At 31.6% G+C, this 21,358-nt stretch overlaps 6 protein-coding genes and 1 long non-coding RNA gene across 9 annotated transcripts; 4 read left to right on the forward strand and 3 right to left on the reverse strand.

Moving 5' to 3' along the window:
* On the forward strand, positions 1,193 to 1,951 carry LOC109327625 (uncharacterized protein At5g39865-like). Its single transcript, XM_019560800.1, has one exon. It carries the CDS (start codon positions 1,193 to 1,195, stop codon positions 1,949 to 1,951), a length of 759 nt encoding a protein of 252 aa, XP_019416345.1.
* LOC109327885 lies at positions 4,862 to 5,252 on the forward strand. The gene is made up of 2 exons (XR_002105360.1): positions 4,862 to 5,033; positions 5,113 to 5,252. It is a non-coding gene; the product is annotated as an uncharacterized LOC109327885 (long non-coding RNA).
* Positions 6,443 to 7,162, forward strand: LOC109327848 (non-classical arabinogalactan protein 30-like). The gene has a single exon (XM_019561023.1). It carries the CDS (start codon positions 6,486 to 6,488, stop codon positions 7,002 to 7,004), a length of 519 nt encoding a protein of 172 aa, XP_019416568.1. The 5' UTR covers positions 6,443 to 6,485; the 3' UTR covers positions 7,005 to 7,162.
* Positions 7,817 to 12,724, forward strand: LOC109328512 (sorting and assembly machinery component 50 homolog). 3 transcript variants are annotated; one of them, XM_019562011.1, is made up of 5 exons: positions 7,820 to 7,947; positions 7,978 to 8,391; positions 9,637 to 10,122; positions 10,966 to 11,478; positions 12,273 to 12,724. In XM_019562011.1, the coding sequence occupies exons 1-5, from the start codon at positions 7,876 to 7,878 to the stop codon at positions 12,354 to 12,356; spliced, it is 1,569 nt and encodes a 522-aa protein (XP_019417556.1). In that variant the 5' UTR covers positions 7,820 to 7,875; the 3' UTR covers positions 12,357 to 12,724. The 3 variants fall into 3 exon arrangements, with proteins under 3 accessions (XP_019417555.1, XP_019417556.1, XP_019417557.1); XM_019562012.1 differs by having other exon boundaries at positions 7,981 to 8,391; XM_019562010.1 differs by having other exon boundaries at positions 7,817 to 8,391.
* On the reverse strand, positions 12,824 to 13,933 carry LOC109328514 (GDSL esterase/lipase At2g40250-like). Its single transcript, XM_019562013.1, has 2 exons — positions 13,653 to 13,933; positions 12,824 to 13,179 (listed from the first exon to the last, which is right to left on the reverse strand). The coding sequence occupies exons 1-2, from the start codon at positions 13,894 to 13,896 to the stop codon at positions 12,986 to 12,988; spliced, it is 438 nt and encodes a 145-aa protein (XP_019417558.1). The 5' UTR covers positions 13,897 to 13,933; the 3' UTR covers positions 12,824 to 12,985.
* Positions 14,679 to 16,543, reverse strand: LOC109327626 (GDSL esterase/lipase At2g40250-like). The gene is made up of 2 exons (XM_019560801.1): positions 15,929 to 16,543; positions 14,679 to 15,002 (listed from the first exon to the last, which is right to left on the reverse strand). The coding sequence occupies exons 1-2, from the start codon at positions 16,538 to 16,540 to the stop codon at positions 14,679 to 14,681; spliced, it is 936 nt and encodes a 311-aa protein (XP_019416346.1). The 5' UTR covers positions 16,541 to 16,543.
* On the reverse strand, positions 17,720 to 19,783 carry LOC109327627 (probable pectate lyase 4). The gene is made up of 4 exons (XM_019560802.1): positions 19,215 to 19,783; positions 18,563 to 18,918; positions 18,166 to 18,301; positions 17,720 to 17,941 (listed from the first exon to the last, which is right to left on the reverse strand). Exons 1-4 carry the CDS (start codon positions 19,686 to 19,688, stop codon positions 17,720 to 17,722), a joined length of 1,188 nt encoding a protein of 395 aa, XP_019416347.1. The 5' UTR covers positions 19,689 to 19,783.

The following is a 21,358-nucleotide window of genomic DNA, read 5'->3' on the forward strand; positions in this document are numbered from 1 at the left end:
GAGACCATTTCTCTAAAAGATGTAACGAAAAAGTTAAATGGTTTACCCGATTTTTATCAGTGAATTTACATTAATCGAAAAATATATATTTTAAATAGATGAAAATGAAATAAAATATTTTTAAAGGAATTTCATAAAAAAGGTAAGGAAGTAAACTATATACATTTTTTGCCTATTTAAAGGTTTTCTTTTGATTTTTGTTACTGAAAATGTAAAATATCTTTAATTTATTTTTACGCATACATTCAATATCATGCATCAATTGAAGTGTTGACATATTATTAAAAGAAAATAAGGCATGTTGTTATAAAAGGAAATGTTTTACTAATCTATCTTTTTTAAATAATTATTTTAATTAATTATTCATCGAGAATTTAAAATTAAATATTAAAATTATAAGTGCATTTTATTAATCACCCAATGTTTAAAAATAATATCTACTATTAACAACTAATATTTTGACAGGCAAAGTTTAATATTTTCATAAAAATAAGTTAGACTTATAGATAATGATATATTTTATTTGAGATGAATACTATCATATAAGTTGGAAATATCAATTATTAATAATGATAAAATAAGAAGATATGATATTACATACTTAACTAGTAATTCTCTTTAGTATTAGTAAGTAAGTATAGATAGATTAACACAACTCATAATGAAGTATACATACAAATTTTTTTTAGAAATTATTAATTATTTCCTAAACTATCTCTTTTGCACTTGGTTGAAGTACTATGCTACCACAGATTGACATAAGTTAATTTTGGTCTATAAAGTTGTTTGAATACATTATAATAATGGAAAATGATGAATAAATTTCAATCCAAAAAAATTTCACAAAAGTATTGTAAGGAGCATGAAAAAATAATCCACTGGCTCCAACAGATTTCTAAGTACAACAAATATTTTTTTTGGAGGGTTATAGAAAATCATTCTAAATACTAAATAAATAAAGTATTGAATGGATAAAAATCTAATAAATTTAGTATCATATTTACAGTAAAAATGACAAAGAAATATAATATACAAGATTATAAAAATTGATGCTATAAATATAATTCTGACTCACCTAATATATTGTATTACTATCACTCACCTCTCTCTTATCAAAAACCTCTCTTCATTCTTTCAATAAGTCTCATAATCACAATCATATTTTTGCACCTTCACACCATTTATGATGTCAATGTGGTGGGATTTATCAAGACCAAGGCGTAACCTAACCACTACGTCGTCACTACCATCATCACCACCACAATCATCAGAACGTCGATCTCGTTCTCACTCAAGCAGATTCTCTTACTCTTCATTCAAAGACATCAATACCCTTTTTGAACATCAACTTGATTCTCCCAAATCTCCCTCCTTATTCCGTAAATTGCACATCTCTCCCTCTCTTATCCACTCTTTTAACAACACAAACTCTCGAACCGTACCAACACCATCATACTCAATCATACATCCTCCCCATTCCGACCATAATACTATTGTCTTTTACTTTACAACACTTCGTGTCATTCGTCGAACCTATGAAGATTGTCGTGTTGTACGTTCTATACTTCAAGGTCTTGGCATCAATGTCGATGAACGTGATGTCTCTATTGATGATAGGTTTCGAGATGAATTAAGAGATATTCTTGGTCGTTGGAATATAACGCTACCATGTGTATTCATCGGTGGAAAATATGTTGGTGGTGTTGATGATGTAAAGAGATTATACGATAATGGCGATTTACAAAATTTGATTGAAAATTTACCAAGATCAAAGCCTAATGGGTGTGATATATGTGGAGGATTGAGATTTGTTGTGTGTGATATTTGTGATGGAAGCCATAAAGTGTTCATAGAGAAGAGTGGAATCACAATGAAATGTGGAACATGCAATGCCAATGGTTTAATAAGGTGCCCTATGTGTTTCTTTATGCATCAGCCACACACAAAATAACTATATCTATTACATAAATAATGGAAAAATTCCATTTGTTAATTTTACAAAAAATAATGTTAGTATGTTTTATAGCTTAATTTTGATGCATTATTAGTGTATACAAATTTTCACCATTAACAATTTTTGTGTTGCTGCATCTTTGACATATTTGGCATTGAATATACATGTACCTTGCTTGTTTCTTTGTGTTATGCTAACATACATAACAATTTAATAGTACCTGCAACTACATGTCAATTCTCACAACAAAATAAAGTAAAGTTGTGACTCTACTAAGAAAATAAAAAATGCAATATATCATAAAGTTTTATGCAAATTCAACATATCACTTATTATTAACATGCATTACTTATATTTAAGAATTAATGATGATTGAATATAAATAATGGATGATGTACCGGTAAAATAATAAATTTTTACACCACTGATGCATACCTTTTTTCAAATACAAATTTTAATTTAATGTTAGATAAATTATTTTGTCATAAGTAGTGGAGATGAACCTAGGTCAAGGTGAGATGTATAAGGGATTTGTCCCTTATCCGACCTATAAATATTAATAATAGCAATTCATCCAAAATCCAAATAGACATTTCAGGAAGATGTCAAAATGAATAAAATAAAATTTCCTTATGTCACTCACTTATCTGATCTGTTGGATTTAAGAAAATGAATTGATGAGATGAAGTGCAACTTGTGTAACTTAACTTGGGTATAAACGTATCTCTCATCTATATATACTATGTATAAAGCCAAAACTTGAAATAACTACTTCATGATTATATTTTTCTATTTTGCCCTTAATATTTTTTATTTCTAAAGTAAAACCATATAATCATAGATAACTATAATTAATACATCTCACTTTAAGTTGGATATTATAATAAACACAAAAATTATAACATGAAATACATCCAATAAAAAACATTATAATTCTCTAAAATAAAAATACAAATTTAATACTTAATATCATAAAATAAGAATGCAGGTCGGCAGACACAAAATGTTTGTCGAGACGCTAGTATATAATATATATATTCAACTATTGGTTTGATGTTTAAAGTATTGGTAATTCTACATTTTTCATAAAATATATTAACCACTATTGTATATTACCAAATTCTAAAATGGATATTTGTACCCAAAAAAAATTCTAAAATGGAAATACATTTGAATTCAATGAATCATTTAAGGGGATGAATTAAATACATAAGTTCAATAGGTAATTTTTAAATATTATTATAAAATGATTGACACATTTAATTTCTTAACTAATTAAGTTATTAGCCTCATTGTACCCTGCAAGGAAACATGAAAGAATTAGTCACTAAATCTTTTTGCATTACCTTGTCTTATAATTTTTAAGATAATATAATATGAGTTTAATATCTATATACTATAATGTAATAATGTTTCACTCATTATTCATGTATATATACTAGTCAGTAACAATTAACTCATAAAAAATGAACTATATAAAAGGATTATCAAACTAATTACCAATATAAAATCTCTTACAAATATTAGAGGAATTGTCAAAAGGGATTTTGGTCTAACATAATTGACAGTTTGACACAACCATCCAAGAAATTCAATTATAACATCGAACAGCTTTAATTTATATGTTACCTAGTAAGTTTTGTCAACTAAGAAGGGCATTGATATAATAGTGTAAGACTCTAATGGATTCCTAAGGTCGAGGGTTCAATTCCTGTGAGCAACACTTGTTGGGAGGGGCAATCACGAACCCTGAAAAAGATTAGTTTCTTACCCAAAAAAATAAAAAAATATCATTAATAGTACAAAAAAAAGTCAGTTTTATCATCTTCAACAATTAAATTCCTAATTAGTAGTTATAAAACTTTTGGTTACTACAAATTTTATTTTAATTAATTCACTAGTTCTAAAAATAAATAAATTGAGATGTTACAAAATTCATAACTAAAACAACAACAAAAACATGGAGAGAAAGTGAAAGAAGGAGCAACAATTTCTCTAAAAAAATTATAAATTGTGAAACTCTTAAAAAAAATTCATTTTGCTTTGGCCATGAAACCAAAGACTAATGGGTTTGATTTATGTGGAGGAATGAAATTTATTGTGTGTGGTGTTTGTGATGGAACCCTATGTGCTTCTTTATGCTCCCCTACACACCAAATAACTATATTGTATGAATGATGGAAAATTTTCCTTTTGTTAATTAAAAAAATATAATTCTGTTTTATATCATAATTTTGATACATGATTGGTGTATACAAAATTTTACCATTAACAAATTATGTGTTGTTACCTCTTTGACATATTTGGCCTATGAGATAATTATTATGGGGACCTTGAATATACATGTACCTTGCTTGTTTCTTTGTGCTCATGAGACATTCATAACAATTTAATAGTACCTGCAACTACATGTCAATTCTCACATATCACACACAAAATAAAATGAAGTTATGACTCTCATAATAAAACAAAAATGATGTGTAATATCTATGCAATGTGAATATATAATTTTATACACAATCAACGTATAATTTATTGTTAATGATTGAATATAATGATCAATGATTCATCAATAGTCTAAATAATTCTTACATTATTAGTGTGTAAATTTTTATAAATAGTTTTTTTAATTTAATGTTAGATAGTTTTTTTGTCATGGGCAGTGGGAGTGAGTGTGTGTGGGGCGGGGAAGTATAAGAAGTGTTCCTTACCGGATCTTTTACTCATAATGAATAGATATATTTGAATGATGGGTTACATTATTTTCATTGAATGATGACAAATGGTTTATGCAAAAGAAAAAAACTTGTATGAAAAACAAATATATTTTATGAGTTTTGATGCTATCATTTAAGATTAAATTTAATTAGAATTAAAATATTAATTTGTTGTCAGGATTTTATTGGTGGATCGAACATTAGCTTCGTCCGATGAACATGAGCTCGAACAAGTTACGGCTTTGATTGAATCTTGTGTCAACCATGATCCAGAGAAGAGACCAACAATGAAAGAAGTTAGTATGAGGTTGAGAGAGATAACAAACATAACACCTGAAGCTGCTGAAATCGGCGAAAGAATTGTAAGTATGGAGATTTTACCATTTTCATCCTTCTTACATTCTCATAAAGACTGATAAATTTTGTATTCTGTTGTAGTAGAGAGTGACAAATAACATGTACATGATAAAGGAGAGATTAAGAAATTATGACTTTTTTGGTTTCTGGAGTGCTTCTTTTGTTTATGGAATGGCCTTAACAAGAAAAAAGGTATCATATATCAGTTAATTTCATTTGTTCAATCATTTTATTTGGTAAATTGAATATATTTTTAATTTTATTTGCACAACAGGTAATCCAATTTGGTTCATGGAAAGAGATAAATACGAAGGTTCTCTAAATCAGCAACTCAGATTGTGGAGTATAATTCCTCTCTAATGTTGGACTCTCTAGTATTGAGAGGATCCTCGTCCCAGATTATGAGATGACAGCATCATAATGTTAACCATAGTATTTTTGTAAGAGATTAAATGCGAGTTAAGCATATGATTTCGAGTTTGATCCATGTATATATGTGATAAAAAATGTATTATTCAAAGGGTCCTACTTAGGTCCTTGATCATGCCAATGCAATGGGAGATTAGTCTCTCAACAAACACTGAAAATTAAAAAAAAAATGTTTGTATTATTATTGTCCCAATTTTATTCTTTCATTATATACCAAAAAATGATCCAATGAGATAGTTTAAAAATCATATGTGGTCACGTTAATTGATCAAAATTGTTGGAAAGCATGGGTCTTTTATTTGGCATGTATATAAACACTAAGATATATGATATGATTGTATTGCTTATGCCCTACAACAGCTACTAATTGAATATTAGTGTTTATCATATTATATGATTGTATTAATTAGGGGTGAGCATGAGCCGGGTTTGGATAGGTTAAGGCTTGTCCTTACCTAACCCTAAATGTTGGTCGGGTCATTTTTTGAATCCGGATTCGGGCCTAGACTCGAAGCTAATCTGACCCCTAAATATCATACATGCTCATTTTAGATAAAATTTTCTTAATATTATTTATTATTATGAATTTGTAATTTGATATATAAAATGATATATGTATACATATATATTTAATGAGATATATATGATAAAAATTTAGATAATTAATAATATTTTGGACCAAAAAAATATTATTACTTTATACATATTTGAGTAGAAACACATATAAATATAATGAGTGAGTAATCATGAGACGAGTCAAGTCAGGTTTGGTCCCTACCCGGCCCTAAATATTCTATACCAATCCCTTTTCCATATAACAGTAGACAGTGTACATACCAGAAAGTGGCCTTCACGTATAAAGTATGAAATATATTTGTACACCATAGTGGATGGCACGTTGATATGCATATATATATATATATATGTATGTATGTATGTATGTGTAAGTATATATAGCATATTCAAATGAAAAATAAGCAATAACTCTTGTTTCTGAACTCTTTCTAGTCCATACACCCTTCTAGGAAATGGCTATGATGCACTTCAGTATCCTTTCTCTTCTCATAGTGGCCTTCACTTATGCAGAAGCCGACGAACATGTTGCGCACGCGACGGAGAAGAAACTCGAGGTTGTGGTGGAAGCTACGGTGTATTGCCAGAGCTGTGAACACTTTGGAACCTGGTCTATGATTGGAGCCAAACCAATTCCTTCAGCCAAAGTAAGTGTAACTTGCAAAACCCACAAAGGTCAAGTTAGCTACTACAAGGTCTTTGAGACAGACAAAAATGGTTACTTATATGCACCACTAGAAGGGTTCAAGATTAAGCATTATATACTTGATCATCCACTACAATCTTGTTTTGTGAAACCTGTTTGGTCTCCTGTTGAAAGTTGCAGCCTTCTCTCGAACATCAATTACGGCCTCAATGGCGCGCCGATTCGATACGAGGACAAGAGATTGATAGGAAGCAGATATGAAGCTATCATATATGCTGCTGGTCCCTTGGCTTTCCGTCCATCTAATTGCTCAAAGAGTCACTATTAAGTTTACTTGTGTCTCAAGCAATCACTCTTTAGTGACTAAGCATTCATAACTCTGTTATTATTACTCTTGTATTTGATTTTTGTCTACTGTCCAATCTTTATTTCTTTCTTTTTTGGTACTTATCTGTGATAAAAAGTAATGATATTCTCACTCTTTTCTCCATACCTATTTTTACTCCTAACTATTGAGTAAAAGACTTGCTTTGGAAACAACAATAGATCAAGGATAAATGATTGGGGTTCAGGTATAAAATGTGATATTATATTGATAAAAAAAAGTGGTGAGATGAACATTCCCACTTAACACAACAGTCAAACCAAGAGAAGCTGATTTAATCACATTAATGGTTAGTTTGAGAGTTAGATTTTAGAAGAGAAGACTTAGGAGCCATGAAATACACTTGTGATATTGGATAATCCACATAATCCATCTACAAATCAAATATGCAAAAAACAAAATCACTAACCATTTCATTTGTTTAATGCACCACAGCTCCTAAAACCAACACAAACAAAAGAATCACTCAAATTCCCAAGCTATTTGACTCGGTCAGGTTAAATTAACTTAATTCGTTCGATTCATAAGATTAAGTTATGATTATTTAATTCATATGAAATTAAATATTTTCTATATAGGTTGAACTCGTTTATTTAAGGAGTTTAATTTTACCTCTAATATTATTTCTTTAGTTTATTTAAGTTATAAATCAATTTTTTTTGAGCTAAATAGTAAGTCGAGTTTCAAACCAACATAAAGATTCTCTTTTTAAAGTAAAAAATAATAATAACAAAAGGAATAGAAGAAAACCCTTGATTTGATGCGTTGCTTTTACTCGCTACCGTGGAAGCAAAGCAGTAACTGATTCCGATCAATGGAAAACTCAGATGAACAAAACCAACTTCCATTCCCTCCAAACCCTAACAATGCAACCAACACCGAAACCAAAGAAGAAGAAGAAGAAAACGACGACGTTGAAGAAGAAGAAGAAGAAGACATAGACGACGATGACGACGACGTCGTTTCAAACTCTCCACTCTCAAAGTTACGCCAACAGCGTTTCAACCTCGAAACGCTTTCACGGCGATTATCATCAGAACTCGTTCCAATCCGAGTCCACGATGTTTTGATTAACGGAAACACCAAAACCAAGGATTGGATCATCGAAGCTGAACTCAAAGGAATCGAAAACGTAACCACTGTTCAGGAATTGCTTCACGCTTCTGAAATCGCACTCGCCAGGCTTCAGAGTCTCGGAATTTTTGAATCCACTAAGGTTCGACTCGAGCCTGGACCGCCGGAGTTGCCGAACACTACTAATGTCATTGTCGATGTTGTCGAGGCTTTGAACAGTGTCTCTGGTGAATTCGGCGTTTTCACGAAACCCGGGGTAAAATCTTGTTCGATATTCTTATTATGATATTCTAGGTTTTGTTAGGAGTAAGAGGTTTTTGTGTTGTTTGAGGCATTGTAAAGAAAATCATTTATGCTGTACATGTTTTAGGGATGAGTGAAATTATATGTATGCAATGTTAGAACTTGTTGTAATGTTGTTGTTACTTAGCATGGTTTGAAATTAGGATACTCGACTATAATTGCGGATGTAATATTGTGGTTTTAGTAGTCTCTGGATTATCCGTTTCATTTTCTGAAAATTGTTCTACTTGTTATAATTCTTATTCATATGTGTATTCAGAATCAGAATGGATCTTAGATTTGTTTAGAGGTAGAGATGTTAGTGTTAATTCATGAGATATTGTAAAAAAAATCAGTGATGTTGCAGATATTTTAAGGATGAATATAATGATATTTATGCAATGTTTGAACTTGTTGCATTGTTGTTATGGGGGTTAAAATTGTGCTCCGTAAGTGCAATTGGGGCTGCAATGATGTGGTTTTATTAGTGTTTATAACTGTATCTCAACCGTAATTGTGGTCACATCAACCATTTTTCTGCAAATATCTTCCAGTAATAAGTGACCATGATCGTAATTTAAAACATTCTACTTGCACTTGGTAATACTTTATATGAGAATTCTTGTTAGGCATGAGCTTTTCATTTGGTGCTGCTCATCGTGGTGCAAACATCAAATGAGAAAATCTGTAATCATTAATTAAAGTGAAACCTGTTGTTACTTTGAGACAAGATGTGACTTGTTGCCCATTGATCAAATGATAAGCTATGATACGATATCATATGCGTGACTGTATTGAGCGGACACTCATATCTGTCCTTGCAATTGTAAGCATTGGTTTAATTAGTTCCCGACTTTTGGAAATTATCATATTAGACCTCAAAGTTGTGAGCATCAGTCATATTAATTACCATGTCTCCTGTTGTTGCGGGGACCAATTTGACGGACATGACATTTTTAGGGACTAATATGTTAATTTCCTAAAGTCAGGGACTAATATTCACTGCCTATAACTTTAGGGATTAAAATGATGATTTGCTTAACTGTATTTTACAATAAGATATGAATTTTCAGCGGCTCTAAACTTTTCCTTGTGGCATGTTACTAAATTTTTATTTCCTTTTTCGTTGGAAGTGTGCATTTATATGCTTAGTATTTATTGCTCGCAATATGCTAATATCTATTTTTTTCATTTTGGAAATTTCGCAATGGTTTTGTAGACTAGTTCTTGGACTGCTGAAGGTACTCTTAAGTACAAAAACTTTTTAGGTTATGGTGATCTATGGGATGCTTCTGTAGCCTATGGTGCCAACCAAGCGACAGAGTTGAGTGTAGGGGTGTATGCCCCTCGACTTAAGGGATCTTTAACTCCTCTTGTGGCAAGACTATCCATGCTTTCCCAAGACTGGCAAGAGTTTTCTTCATACAAAGAGCGAATGTTGGGCTTGTCTCTTGGCTTAATCTCAACAAAGCACCATGACTTAGCTTACACTCTTGGATGGCGTACCTTAACAGATCCATCACAAATGTCATCTATGTCTATTAGGAGGCAGCTTGGGCATGGTTTGCTGTCGTCTTTGAAGTATACATATAAAGTTGACAGGAGAAACTCACCAATTAGGCCTACAAAAGGATACGCTTTTCTTTCTACCACTCAATTTGGCGGCCTTACACCAGATCACCGGAGCTTGCGGTTTCTGCGGCAGGTGCAATGTCATGTTTTTATCATCCTTTTGAGTTATCTTAAGCAAAGCAGTTCTATGTCATTAGTAAAATATAATAACTCTTCTGTTAAGTGATACCATTGTAAAAGTTATTGAAATAATTGTCTATAATTTCCAAATTCATTGAAACTGGAAAGATAATATTGAACTAGTTAAGTAAGGATAAGAAATTTAGGTTAGAAGTTAGAACATCATATTTTTGTGCACAGGCAAAGTCCATGTCCTTGGATTGAGATAAAATGTTCAGAAATTAGTTCCATAGATGAGAATCTGTAGTAATACTCTTCTTTTTCTGTGCATGCTGTCATCACTCAGTTTTAATTTTTTCAGTCGTACAAGGAGTAGGATGCACTTGTTTTGAAAGGGCTGTGGCCATTCTATGTTATGAAAAGGCACCATTTCTTTGGCCTAGGAGGATTCTCATGTGTTGAACCATCTATTTGGCGATTCTAACTGTCCAAAAATCCTTGGCACTAAAACATGATATGTTGCTTATGGCCTGATACTTCTTTAATGCATTTATCTTGGGTAATTAATAATTCATATTTTATGAACTTGATTCTTTTTTTATCAAATAAAAAGTTCTGTCACAACTTGGTCTGTAAATGTTTTTTTTCCTTCTAACGGTTGGGATGGGGGCTTTATATAGATTAAAGTAAAGGTTGGGGATGGGGCCATGCTGCCTTCAAGGTATGTTCAGTAACATATATGTATAACTAATTGTTACTGTTACAAACCCTTATGCATCTTAATATTTCTTTTATACTCTTTGATCTTTTTAAATATATTTTCTCTCGACCAACTCTTTTAACTCTTTGAATGCAGGAGTTTGATATTCGCTATGCTGTCCCATTTGGGTTTTTTAATACAGCACTGAACCTTGGGATTTCTGCTGGTGCTGTTTTTCCATGGGGGCATGGTTTTATGGACAAAACATCTCCCCTTCCCGAAAGGTTTTATTTAGGTGGCGATTTCTCTCCAGTTTGCACCCTAGGAGGACCGATGACATTGTGGGGATTTAAAACTAGGGGATTAGGTCCTACTGAACCACGAAGGCAAAGCAGAGATGGAACTTTAGATGAGCAAGATGATTCCTCTAGACGGGACTATGTTGGAGGAGATCTTGCTGTGACTGCTTTTGCCGACCTCTCTTTTGATCTTCCAATTAGGTGGTTGAGAGAACATGGAATCCATGGGCATGTTTTTGCTGGCGCTGGAAATACTGCTAAATTAACTCAGAATGAATACAAGCACTTCTCTCCTCGGAAGTTCTTAGATTCCTTTCGAACATCAGTGGGATGTGGATTTGTTATTCCTACTAGACTTCTCCGCCTTGAGGTTAGCTTCTGACTCAATTTCTTTTTACGTAATTAAGCAGTAGGTCAAACTAGCCCAAACTTCAAGGTGGGGTTAAATGAAGTTAGATGAATCATGTAGTTTGGGGTAGTCTAGTCGGATATTAACTAGTCATAGTATGAAATAAAGGAAAGGATACATAGACCGGATCAGCTAAATTGATAAAATGATGCCATTGTCTTCTATCATAAACCATGTCTGTGGAAATGACATGTAAATTTAAGTTTTTTAATGGTTCCACCTATAGTTTTTCCTGGTCTTTCTCTACCTCTAACCATTGATGCAATTGTCTTCTATCATAAACCATGTCTAGATGACATGTAAATCTAAATTTTTTAATGGTTCCACCTATAGTTTTTCCTAGTCTTTCTCTACCTCTAACCATTGGGCTAATCTTCAACCTCTTCTACTCTTCTTAATTCTTATGGTGACTTCTAGTAGTTTTTTCCTCACATGGCCAAACCACCTAAGGTGAGATTCTACCATCATTTCCAAAATAGATGTTAGCCCGACTTTCTTTCTTATGCTTTAATTCTCAATGGTATCTTGTCTTGTGCAACATCCTCGCCTTTGTATGTAATGCAACCTCCCGATCTTTGTATATATATCTTTTTGAAGTATGTAGCAATGCAATTTAGGGATGGAACATGAAGTATTAACCTTGTTTCTGATGTGCCTCTCCCCCAATCTCCCTCCTGAGTCCTAATTTGGTGTTTACTTGTTATGTATCAAGACTTTGTATGATTTCTTCATTGACACACTTCTCATTGTTTCAGGGTAACTTCTACTACATACTCAAGCAAGATGAACATGATCGTGGGAAAACTGGATTTAGGTTCAGCTTCTCAGCTCCTTCGTAGAGACCAACTTCACAACCGAGATTCCTTTTCTTTTTATGTAGTTCTCAAGCATTAAACATTTTTACCATCAATCATTGGATGGACAGTATGTATTTTCACTTCCTTGTGGTTTTAAATCCAATCTGAATCACGAGAGGACACTCTTTTGGCTTTCTGCATTGGGAAAGTTTTCGGGATCAATTTTCTGGTTAGACATTACTCCTTGGGAGTCATAATAGATAAACCAATGCTCATTGCATGGTCAAGGTGCATGAAACTTGAAATTCATGCACTAGTGTACTGCTACTATAGAGATGGCCTTGATTGGCATAGAGAATTTTGAAACATTGTTTGTTCAGTTTAAATTACAAATAACTCCCTTATATTTCCTCCTATTATCTTCCATATGGTAAAACAACTAATTGACTTTGTGAATTGTGATTTTGCACTTGTAACTTTGATGTGTGGTTCCTTAGATCTATGAACGACAAATGCATTTCACAAGGGTCTTAGATCTATGATGGCCAGAAAACTTCAAAGCAAAAAGAAAAATGGTGACAAGTGACAACATATATAACTGAATCTGCTAGTTATTTAGCTTATTGACATTAGGGAAACATTTATTATTAGTGATGTAGTATGATAATGATTTAAGTTGTGACATATGGAAGCACAGTTTGGCGAGCATTATGGGCAAGAAAGCAATATCCTGATTGAGTAGGGTGCACTGCATCCCAAAACAGATACTTAGATGCATCCACACAAGTTATGTCAAGCTTATTGCACCCAGGACCAATCTCCAACAGCCCTGTCCCACAGCATCCTTTAAGTGTTTCTTTAAAACCTTCATAAATTTATAATCAAAATCAGTAAATTGTTATATTATTATGAAGGAAAGTATAAAAAAAAATATTTGTGAAATGAGATAATAACCTAAATATTATGTAGTACAATTGACAATTGATATTTTAAGTAGATATGTTTTTTTAGTGTTTTCAAATCCTTTGGATAAAAGGTGAATGTTGTATTAGGCAATCGACAACCAATTTAAAAATTTGTGGAATCTCTATGATATGAAATTGATCACTATATCTTTCATGGCATAATTTGATTCTTTAAAAAATGTAATATTTATGCAGTATTAGTGGTAAGATTTATACACAATCAATATATCATTCATCGTTTATTTGTACTACTTTTTTGAAGAGTCAGTGAAGATTGAAAATGAATGGTGAATGGCGTGAAAGTGTATAAAATTAGTATACTGTCAATGCATATATTTTGTTATGTACTTAAGATTCAGTAAAATTTGATTACCATATTTGTGTGGATTTTGGGCCATATCCAAAATGGGTGTATAATTGTCAAAATAGCCAACCTTGGCATCCTTGAGATTGTGATTTAGTGAGTGAATATGAGATTGAAGCTTCATGTTATAGTCTTGAGAATCTTTGTTTTGTTGGACATTACACACACGTTGGAACCAATGTTGGCTAGGTAAGATGCTATTTACTGTTACAAGCAGTGGCAGGCAACCTATAGGAGGAAGACCTGCCACCATAATCCGCCGTGCTCCGCCACCGTAGAGTTTCTGCAATCCAAACTTCTACAACAATCACATGTCATGTTTAAAATGAGTTTGTCACTAATATTTTGATCAATTCAGTTGGAATCTAGAAACCATGCATACCAACTTGGTAACATGCAAACTACAAATTCTACAAATTGGATATCATATGATTAAAAGCCAATATATAAAAATTATAAATTCCAAATTAGAATAAAAAATTAATGTTCTATGTGTTAGTTTAATCATTATACTAACCAATAAAATACTATCATTTATCTAATCATTGTAATATGTCATTCATATTGGTTAGTTTATTTTTTAATCCATATTACTATACAAAGAGCAAAACATATGTTTAAAGGGCATTCACATGAACAAATATAATTTCTATATTCCAAATTTTCTCATATACTATTATATATAAAAATAAAACATATTTAAAAGATATTCAAATAATTAAATAGATATAATTTTTATATTCTAAATTTATTCATAACAATTTATTTATACCAATAGAGAAGTTATATTACATTCATATAGAATTTGTAAGTGACGTTATGTTACACATATTTTTCATCGATATATGTAAAGATTGTATACTTAATCCCAAATAATAGAAATTTGAGTTGATGAATATGGAAATGTGTCTCAGTAAAGATAATTGAAACCATATATGACTTAAATAATCGGATAGGGCCATCTGTCTTCAACATGTTTCATTCCCTTTAAAATGAATGGTGAATGGCGTGAAAGTGTATAAAATTAGTATACTGTCAATGCATATATTTTGTTATGTACTTAAGATTCAGTAAAATTTGATTACCATATTTGTGTGGATTTTGGGCCATATCCAAAATGGGTGTATAATTGTCAAAATAGCCAACCTTGGCATCCTTGAGATTGTGATTTAGTGAGTGAATATGAGATTGAAGCTTCATGTTATAGTCTTGAGAATCTTTGTTTTGTTGGACATTACACACACGTTGGAACCAATGTTGGCTAGGTAAGATGCTATTTACTGTTACAAGCAGTGGCAGGCAACCTATAGGAGGAAGACCTGCCACCATAATCCGCCGTGCTCCGCCACCGTAGAGTTTCTGCAATCCAAACTTCTACAACAATCACATGTCATGTTTAAAATGAGTTTGTCACTAATATTTTGATCAATTCAGTTGGAATCTAGAAACCATGCATACCAACTTGGTAACATGCAAACTACAAATTCTACAAATTGGATATCATATGATTAAAAGCCAATATATAAAAATTATAAATTCCAAATTAGAATAAAAAATTAATGTTCTATGTGTTAGTTTAATCATTATACTAACCAATAAAATACTATCATTTATCTAATCATTGTAATATGTCATTCATATTGGTTAGTTTATTTTTTAATCCATATTACTATACAAAGAGCAAAACATATGTTTAAAGGGCATTCACATGAACAAATATAATTTCTATATTCCAAATTTTCTCATATACTATTATATATAAAAATAAAACATATTTAAAAGATATTCAAATAATTAAATAGATATAATTTTTATATTCTAAATTTATTCATAACAATTTATTTATACCAATAGAGAAGTTATATTACATTCATATAGAATTTGTAAGTGACGTTATGTTACACATATTTTTCATCGATATATGTAAAGATTGTATACTTAATCCCAAATAATAGAAATTTGAGTTGATGAATATGGAAATGTGTCTCAGTAAAGATAATTGAAACCATATATGACTTAAATAATCGGATAGGGCCATCTGTCTTCAACATGTTTCATTCCCTTTTCAAGTCAATCATATATTAACACGTGGATAAAATAAAAAATTTAAAAGCAAAAAGTAATAAAATAAGCATTCTAATTGGTTTGGGACATAGAGTAAGGCACCATTTGAGACATGTGATCCCGATTCTAGTAGCCAAGGTTCATATGTTGAGTTGGAGAAAAGATTTGGAGCAGAAAATCTTAGTCCATCCCCATTATATGTAATAATACATAACACAAACCTGAATGAAAGACAAGAGATTTTGGAGCAGAAAATCTTGGTAACGTTGAACACTACCAAACTGAAGAACCCTAGTTGGTAAACCATATGCATTATACATCATATCATTAGTTCCACTACTAATCACAAACAATGCATTATTGATCACATTTTCTGCTTTCTCTTTCCCCATTACTTTCCTTAACCTCTTCAAAACTTCTTCAAACAACTCAAATTGTTTAGCCAAGTCCAAAACTCCGGTCACCGCCGTAGTGAGGTTGTCCAAGCCAGAACCACCGGAACCAAAAGTAACACCGGTGAGTAAATCATTGTCAGTGACATTAGGGTTTAGAAAAGCAGGCAATAGTTCCTTAAGACCTAGAATGTTGACAAGATAATCAGTTGATAACTTTCCATTTGAGAATCTCCCTTTTGGGACATGTTGTGGTAGGTCACGACCGTAGGGTAGGTGGTCACTACGTAAGGGTGTGTTGAAGTGGTTGTTGTTACCGGCGTCCATGGTGGAATCGCCGAAGGCGAAGAGAGCGGTGATGTTGTAAGAGGAGTAAGTTAATGGTGGAAGAGAAAGGAAGAAAGTGAAAGAGATGATGGAGATGGTTGTCATGGAAGACATTGCTATGTGGTGTAGTTTTTGCATGAATGGTATACTTTTGTGCTTTATATATATAGTTAGAAAAGGATATGCATGCTTTAAATATAAACGCTTAATGATATAGGATAATGTATAAAACTCATATATTCGATGTGTATATTTTTGTCTCTATCACTGATAGTAATTTATTTACACACATTTTTAAGATGAGAAGCAATAAGTATAAGAAAGAGAAGACATACACATCATCTATGATATAGAATGGAAAAGGAAGAAACAATAGGAAAATAGATAAATTTATCTTCATGATATTATCACATTTTCTCATGCATTACATTTGATACATTATCAATTTATGTCTTTACCATTTCAAACTTAAAGTTAGTGATTCATTTCTAAAGTGATTATTTACCCCTAAGGTCATGAGTTCAAGTCGTGTGAGACTTTTCTTTGTGGGGAATAAAATATTGTATAAGATATTTAAGTTGGTAGATGACACACTCAATGTATTCATCGGTCGTAAAGGTCGCATATCAAGATTGTGGTGTTACCAATAACATGCTCAATATATTCATGGGCCCGAGGTCCGATCTGGGTGGGGGTGTTAGATATGTTTCTCACTTTACTCATTTAGTTTCATGTGTGAATTTAACTAATTCACATTTGATCCCTAACCAAAATAAAACAATTGATGAGAGGAGTAGGAAAAATGTGTTGCTTCCAGAGTTTAAACATGCGTGCTCACAACTTCATGAATCTTTCAACAAAACATGTTGTAATAATGGAAGCTATATAACTAAATATCACAGAAATAAAACCATAGTAATTACTGAATATTTACAGAGAATGATAAATACATGAGAGCAAAAAAGTATATTATAGATGGGGTATAGTCACAATTCTTAACAAACCCTTAACTCAATCCTTCACACCATATGCACCCTCAATAGGACGTTAGAAATCTTAGCTATAATGATGTATTGTGTACCACAAAACATAGAAACACTATGAAAAATTGAAAATCATAACAAACAAAAACTTATATTTTTCATGATACAAGGATTGTAAATCAAATTTAATTTAGAATTCAATGGAGATACAATACATCAGGAGGAAAAGTCCTCATCATTTAGTGTCTTAAAATCATATATTGATGATGCCAATTTTGCTTCAAGATCGATCACTAATCTATATATAAATTTAGCATATAGTTTTTCCACATCGTAATACACCTGATGCTCGTGTCAATGATCTCACAGATTTGGCATCAGCAACTATAAAAACTTGTTCTTTGGTATAATTCGGCTTTCGCACCTTTCCACCTTTTGTAGCTATGAAAGATGCTCCATTCTCGAAAATATCATTTATTGAATGAAATTCCCCTCCATTCCTATTTTGATTATTGTCTTTTCTCCATGTGATCTACATACATTATATTATTAGGAAAATAATAGTTAATCATTTTATATATACACATATATTTTAAATTATACTTCGCAATCACAATTGTGACTTTAATATTACAGTTTTGGAGTTTCCGCAATCATATCATGACCAAAATTGCAACAACATCAACCACAATTGTGGCTTTTGCACATTTACACTACTCATTAACTAGTTGAACTCGAATTACTAAAATGGATTACCTCCTTTCTCCCTGATGTTGGTGCTACAAATAGGTTTGCTTCACTTTTGAGGCTAGGTTCTGTGCTTCCACCAATGGCATATTGCAACCATCCCAAGTAAAAATTATTTGCTACATGTGCATATCCATGACGAATCCTACAAGTTTTTTAATTTAATTAGTTCAAATTAATATCATATGATACATTTATGCAATATTTTAAATTATGATTGTGGTCGTTGTTATGGTTACATTGTAATTGTGGGAAATATAGTCATAATTGTAATCACAATATTGTTATCGAGACTTCCAAAACCAAATTATTTTATTTATGATTAATTAATTGCAATTGTGAGGTGTAACTTAAATCACTAAATTTTCATATGAATTTTTAGTTTCTCAATTAAACAATGAATTACCTTGGCATACGTTGGTTGCAATTAGGTCCAAAATGGTTGTATAGAACAGTAACCTTCATGTTTTGGTCTCTAACATATCCATCATCATGTCCAAGAAGCATAACCTTGTCTTGAAATTTGAACCAGTTATTAGAGATAGTTACATCAGTGGAACCCCGTGTGACATCAAGAAGACCATCTTCGCAATTAGAAAGTGTGTTATGATCAATCCAAATCTTTGAAGCACTAACCAAACGAATCGCATCCCCATCTACTTGACCCAAGGGCATAACCTTTCCATTAGGACCAATCACTATCCCAGGAGCTTGAGATTTACAATGATGAATCCCAATGCTATGGATTATTATGTTCGTAGCCTATAAGCAAAGATATTAATTGTGATTTGTAAAGTGGTAATTAATGTAGGAAAAAAACATAATTTATAATGCAAATCATGCAAGTTAAGTTGTAGCTAGATGGGTGATTTTTGTTTTTTTATATCGAGACGAGGACATAATTCATTAGATATTTATTTACATACGTGTATATAAAGAAGGTTAAAAAATAACTATACTAAATTTTTAATCCATATAAAATATGGTCATTTTGATTTTAGTACTTGTAGAAAATATTTAATGCTTGATTTGCAATATTAAGAATTGATGATTATTACCTTAAAGATCATTAAGCATGCATTATTAGCAATTTGGACGTCAAATCCTCTACCATCAATGGTTGTGAAACTACTAATGAGAAGTGGTTTCACCAGCTGAATTAGCATGTCTCTTTCGAATGTAATCCAGACTTTCCCTTGAATCACAGATGCTCCATACCTCAAGGTGCCAGGTTTAGGGTTTATAGCGTCATCGCTAGGATCAATAACTTTATAATGAATGAGGCCTTCACCAATGTTATTTGTCATCTTTCCGGCATAACCCACAGAGCATGTAGCAAGTTGTGGCCGATTTTTCCTCCATTCTGGATCTGATCTCCAACATTTATCAATTGCATTCATTTCAAAGCCCATTATCTTGGATTTTTCGGCATATGTTAAGTTTGGAGTGAAAAAGCTTGCAATAAGAATAGCCAAAACAATGCGTCCAAGGATGGAATTGTTATGTTTAGAAGCCATGATGTATGATACCATTCTTAAATGAGTTCAAATTAATTAGAGAGAAGAAAGATAGTTAACAAAATGTTTGCTAGTGTATAATGGAGAAGTAGAAGCTCAAGGAAGTGGTTATATAGGGTGAAGTGGTTAAGATATCCTTGGAGTTTGTTTAAGTTGTTTTGTGAAGCTATGGCCAAGAAATTGTGCCATTCAAGAGACAAGTTATGAATAGAAATAAAATGGTTTAGCTTGTACCTAAAAAGTTAATTAGGGAGGTTTGGGTAGTTTAGAATCTTAACCACATCAAGCTATGAACAATTACTAAATTTGAGCAATAATTGTTCAAGAGAAAAAGGCAAAGAGATAAAGGTTTGTTTGAGCAATAACAATTCTTTTTATATTTGTAAGGACAAGATTTATCATATATATATATAATTTAGAGAATATGCAATATTAATACTTCTTATTAACACGATAAACAATATCATTTTTTAGATATTAAATAGTGTAAACTACATGTGCTTTGCATGGGATTGAAAATAATATTTAATAATATTAATATATTAATTGAACCAAAGATTAAATAAATTATAAATGATATATAAAGATATTCTTTAAAAATAAATTTAATGGATATGCCCATTCACAAAAACATTTTCTTTACCTCTTTCTCTTCAATAGTTATTGCACAAACTTAACAAATACCACAGCTTGAGGTTAATATTCTAAACTAGCAAAACCTCTATATTTATTAAAAAATTTAGGTACAAGTTAAACCATCCTATTTATATTCATAACTCCTCTCTTGCATGTCACACTTGCATGGCGAAAGCTTCACAAATATTATAATGTATACAATCTCTTGAATGTTTTAAATTGCACTAACACTTGTAATTATAATGTATTTACTGTAATTTAGGGAAAATATTGTCAATATAGTTGGAATATTGTAATTACAATATATAATAATATTATAGTTAAAATACACACACTTTCTAAATCATAATAATATTATAATTACGATTGTGGGATACAACTTAAAAGACACACTTCCTTATAGTTCTAATAATTCTCCAATATACACTAACAAACATTTTATGTCTTATCTATCTTCTTTGCAATTTGAATTCTACACATTAAACTACACTTCTGCCAAAAAATCCTAAATAATTGGCTTAAAAGTGAAAGTAATTGATAAGTAGTGGAAATCAGATCTTGAAGGTAGGAAATATTGGTCACAACGTGATACATGCTCTAAGGGTTATGCAAAAAAGATAACAAATAACATTGGTGAGGGTCTCATCCATTGCAAATTATCGATTTTAGTGATAACTTCGTAATCGTAACCTGACACATTGAGGTATGGAGCATCCGTGATCCAAGGAAAAATGTGGATTATATTCCAAAGAGACATGTTCATTAATCTTGTGTACTTTAACACCCAACTTTATTATATTGCATGCTTAATAATCTTTAAATTAATATTCAACCATTCTAACTATGACCCACCACATCTACATAAAAAGTTTAAAATACTCACTCACCGATAAACTATTGCATAGTGTCATACCATTGGATTTAAACATATCCAAAATTATTGATCAAAGCATCAAACTATATTCAAAATTAATGATGGTTTGAATAAATCGAGGTCATTGATTCTTCGATTATATGCTTTTAAGTGGTACACCATTGGTTATTTGTTG

The sequence above is a fragment of the Lupinus angustifolius genome, chromosome LG15 (assembly GCF_001865875.1).
Source record: "Lupinus angustifolius cultivar Tanjil chromosome LG15, LupAngTanjil_v1.0, whole genome shotgun sequence".
Taxonomy (NCBI): domain Eukaryota; kingdom Viridiplantae; phylum Streptophyta; class Magnoliopsida; order Fabales; family Fabaceae; genus Lupinus; species Lupinus angustifolius.

Bases quoted from the DNA above. Each gene is read 5' to 3' on its own strand.
- LOC109327848 (XM_019561023.1), top strand. From the start codon at position 6,486: ATGGCTATGATGCACTTCAGTATCCTTTCTCTTCTCATAGTGGCCTTC.
- LOC109327625 (XM_019560800.1), top strand. From the start codon at position 1,193: ATGTGGTGGGATTTATCAAGACCAAGGCGTAACCTAACCACTACGTCG.
- LOC109327626 (XM_019560801.1), bottom strand. From the start codon at position 16,540: ATGTCTTCCATGACAACCATCTCCATCATCTCTTTCACTTTCTTCCTT. The intron at 15,003-15,928 runs GTTTGTGTTATG...TTTGGATTGCAG, and splicing joins ATCTCTTGTCTTTCATTCAG to AAACTCTACGGTGGCGGAGC.
- LOC109328514 (XM_019562013.1), bottom strand. From the start codon at position 13,896: ATGGTGGCAGGTCTTCCTCCTATAGGTTGCCTGCCACTGCTTGTAACA. The intron at 13,180-13,652 runs GTAATCAAATTT...AAATTTATGAAG, and splicing joins CCAAAATCCACACAAATATG to GTTTTAAAGAAACACTTAAA.
- LOC109328512 (XM_019562010.1), top strand. From the start codon at position 7,876: ATGGAAAACTCAGATGAACAAAACCAACTTCCATTCCCTCCAAACCCT. The intron at 8,392-9,636 runs GTAAAATCTTGT...ATGGTTTTGTAG, and splicing joins GCGTTTTCACGAAACCCGGG to ACTAGTTCTTGGACTGCTGA. The intron at 10,123-10,965 runs GTGCAATGTCAT...CTTTGAATGCAG, and splicing joins GCTTGCGGTTTCTGCGGCAG to GAGTTTGATATTCGCTATGC.
- LOC109327627 (XM_019560802.1), bottom strand. From the start codon at position 19,688: ATGGTATCATACATCATGGCTTCTAAACATAACAATTCCATCCTTGGA. The intron at 18,302-18,562 runs GTAATTCATTGT...AAAAACTTGTAG, and splicing joins TGCAACCAACGTATGCCAAG to GATTCGTCATGGATATGCAC. The intron at 17,942-18,165 runs GTAATCCATTTT...TAATGTATGTAG, and splicing joins CAACATCAGGGAGAAAGGAG to ATCACATGGAGAAAAGACAA.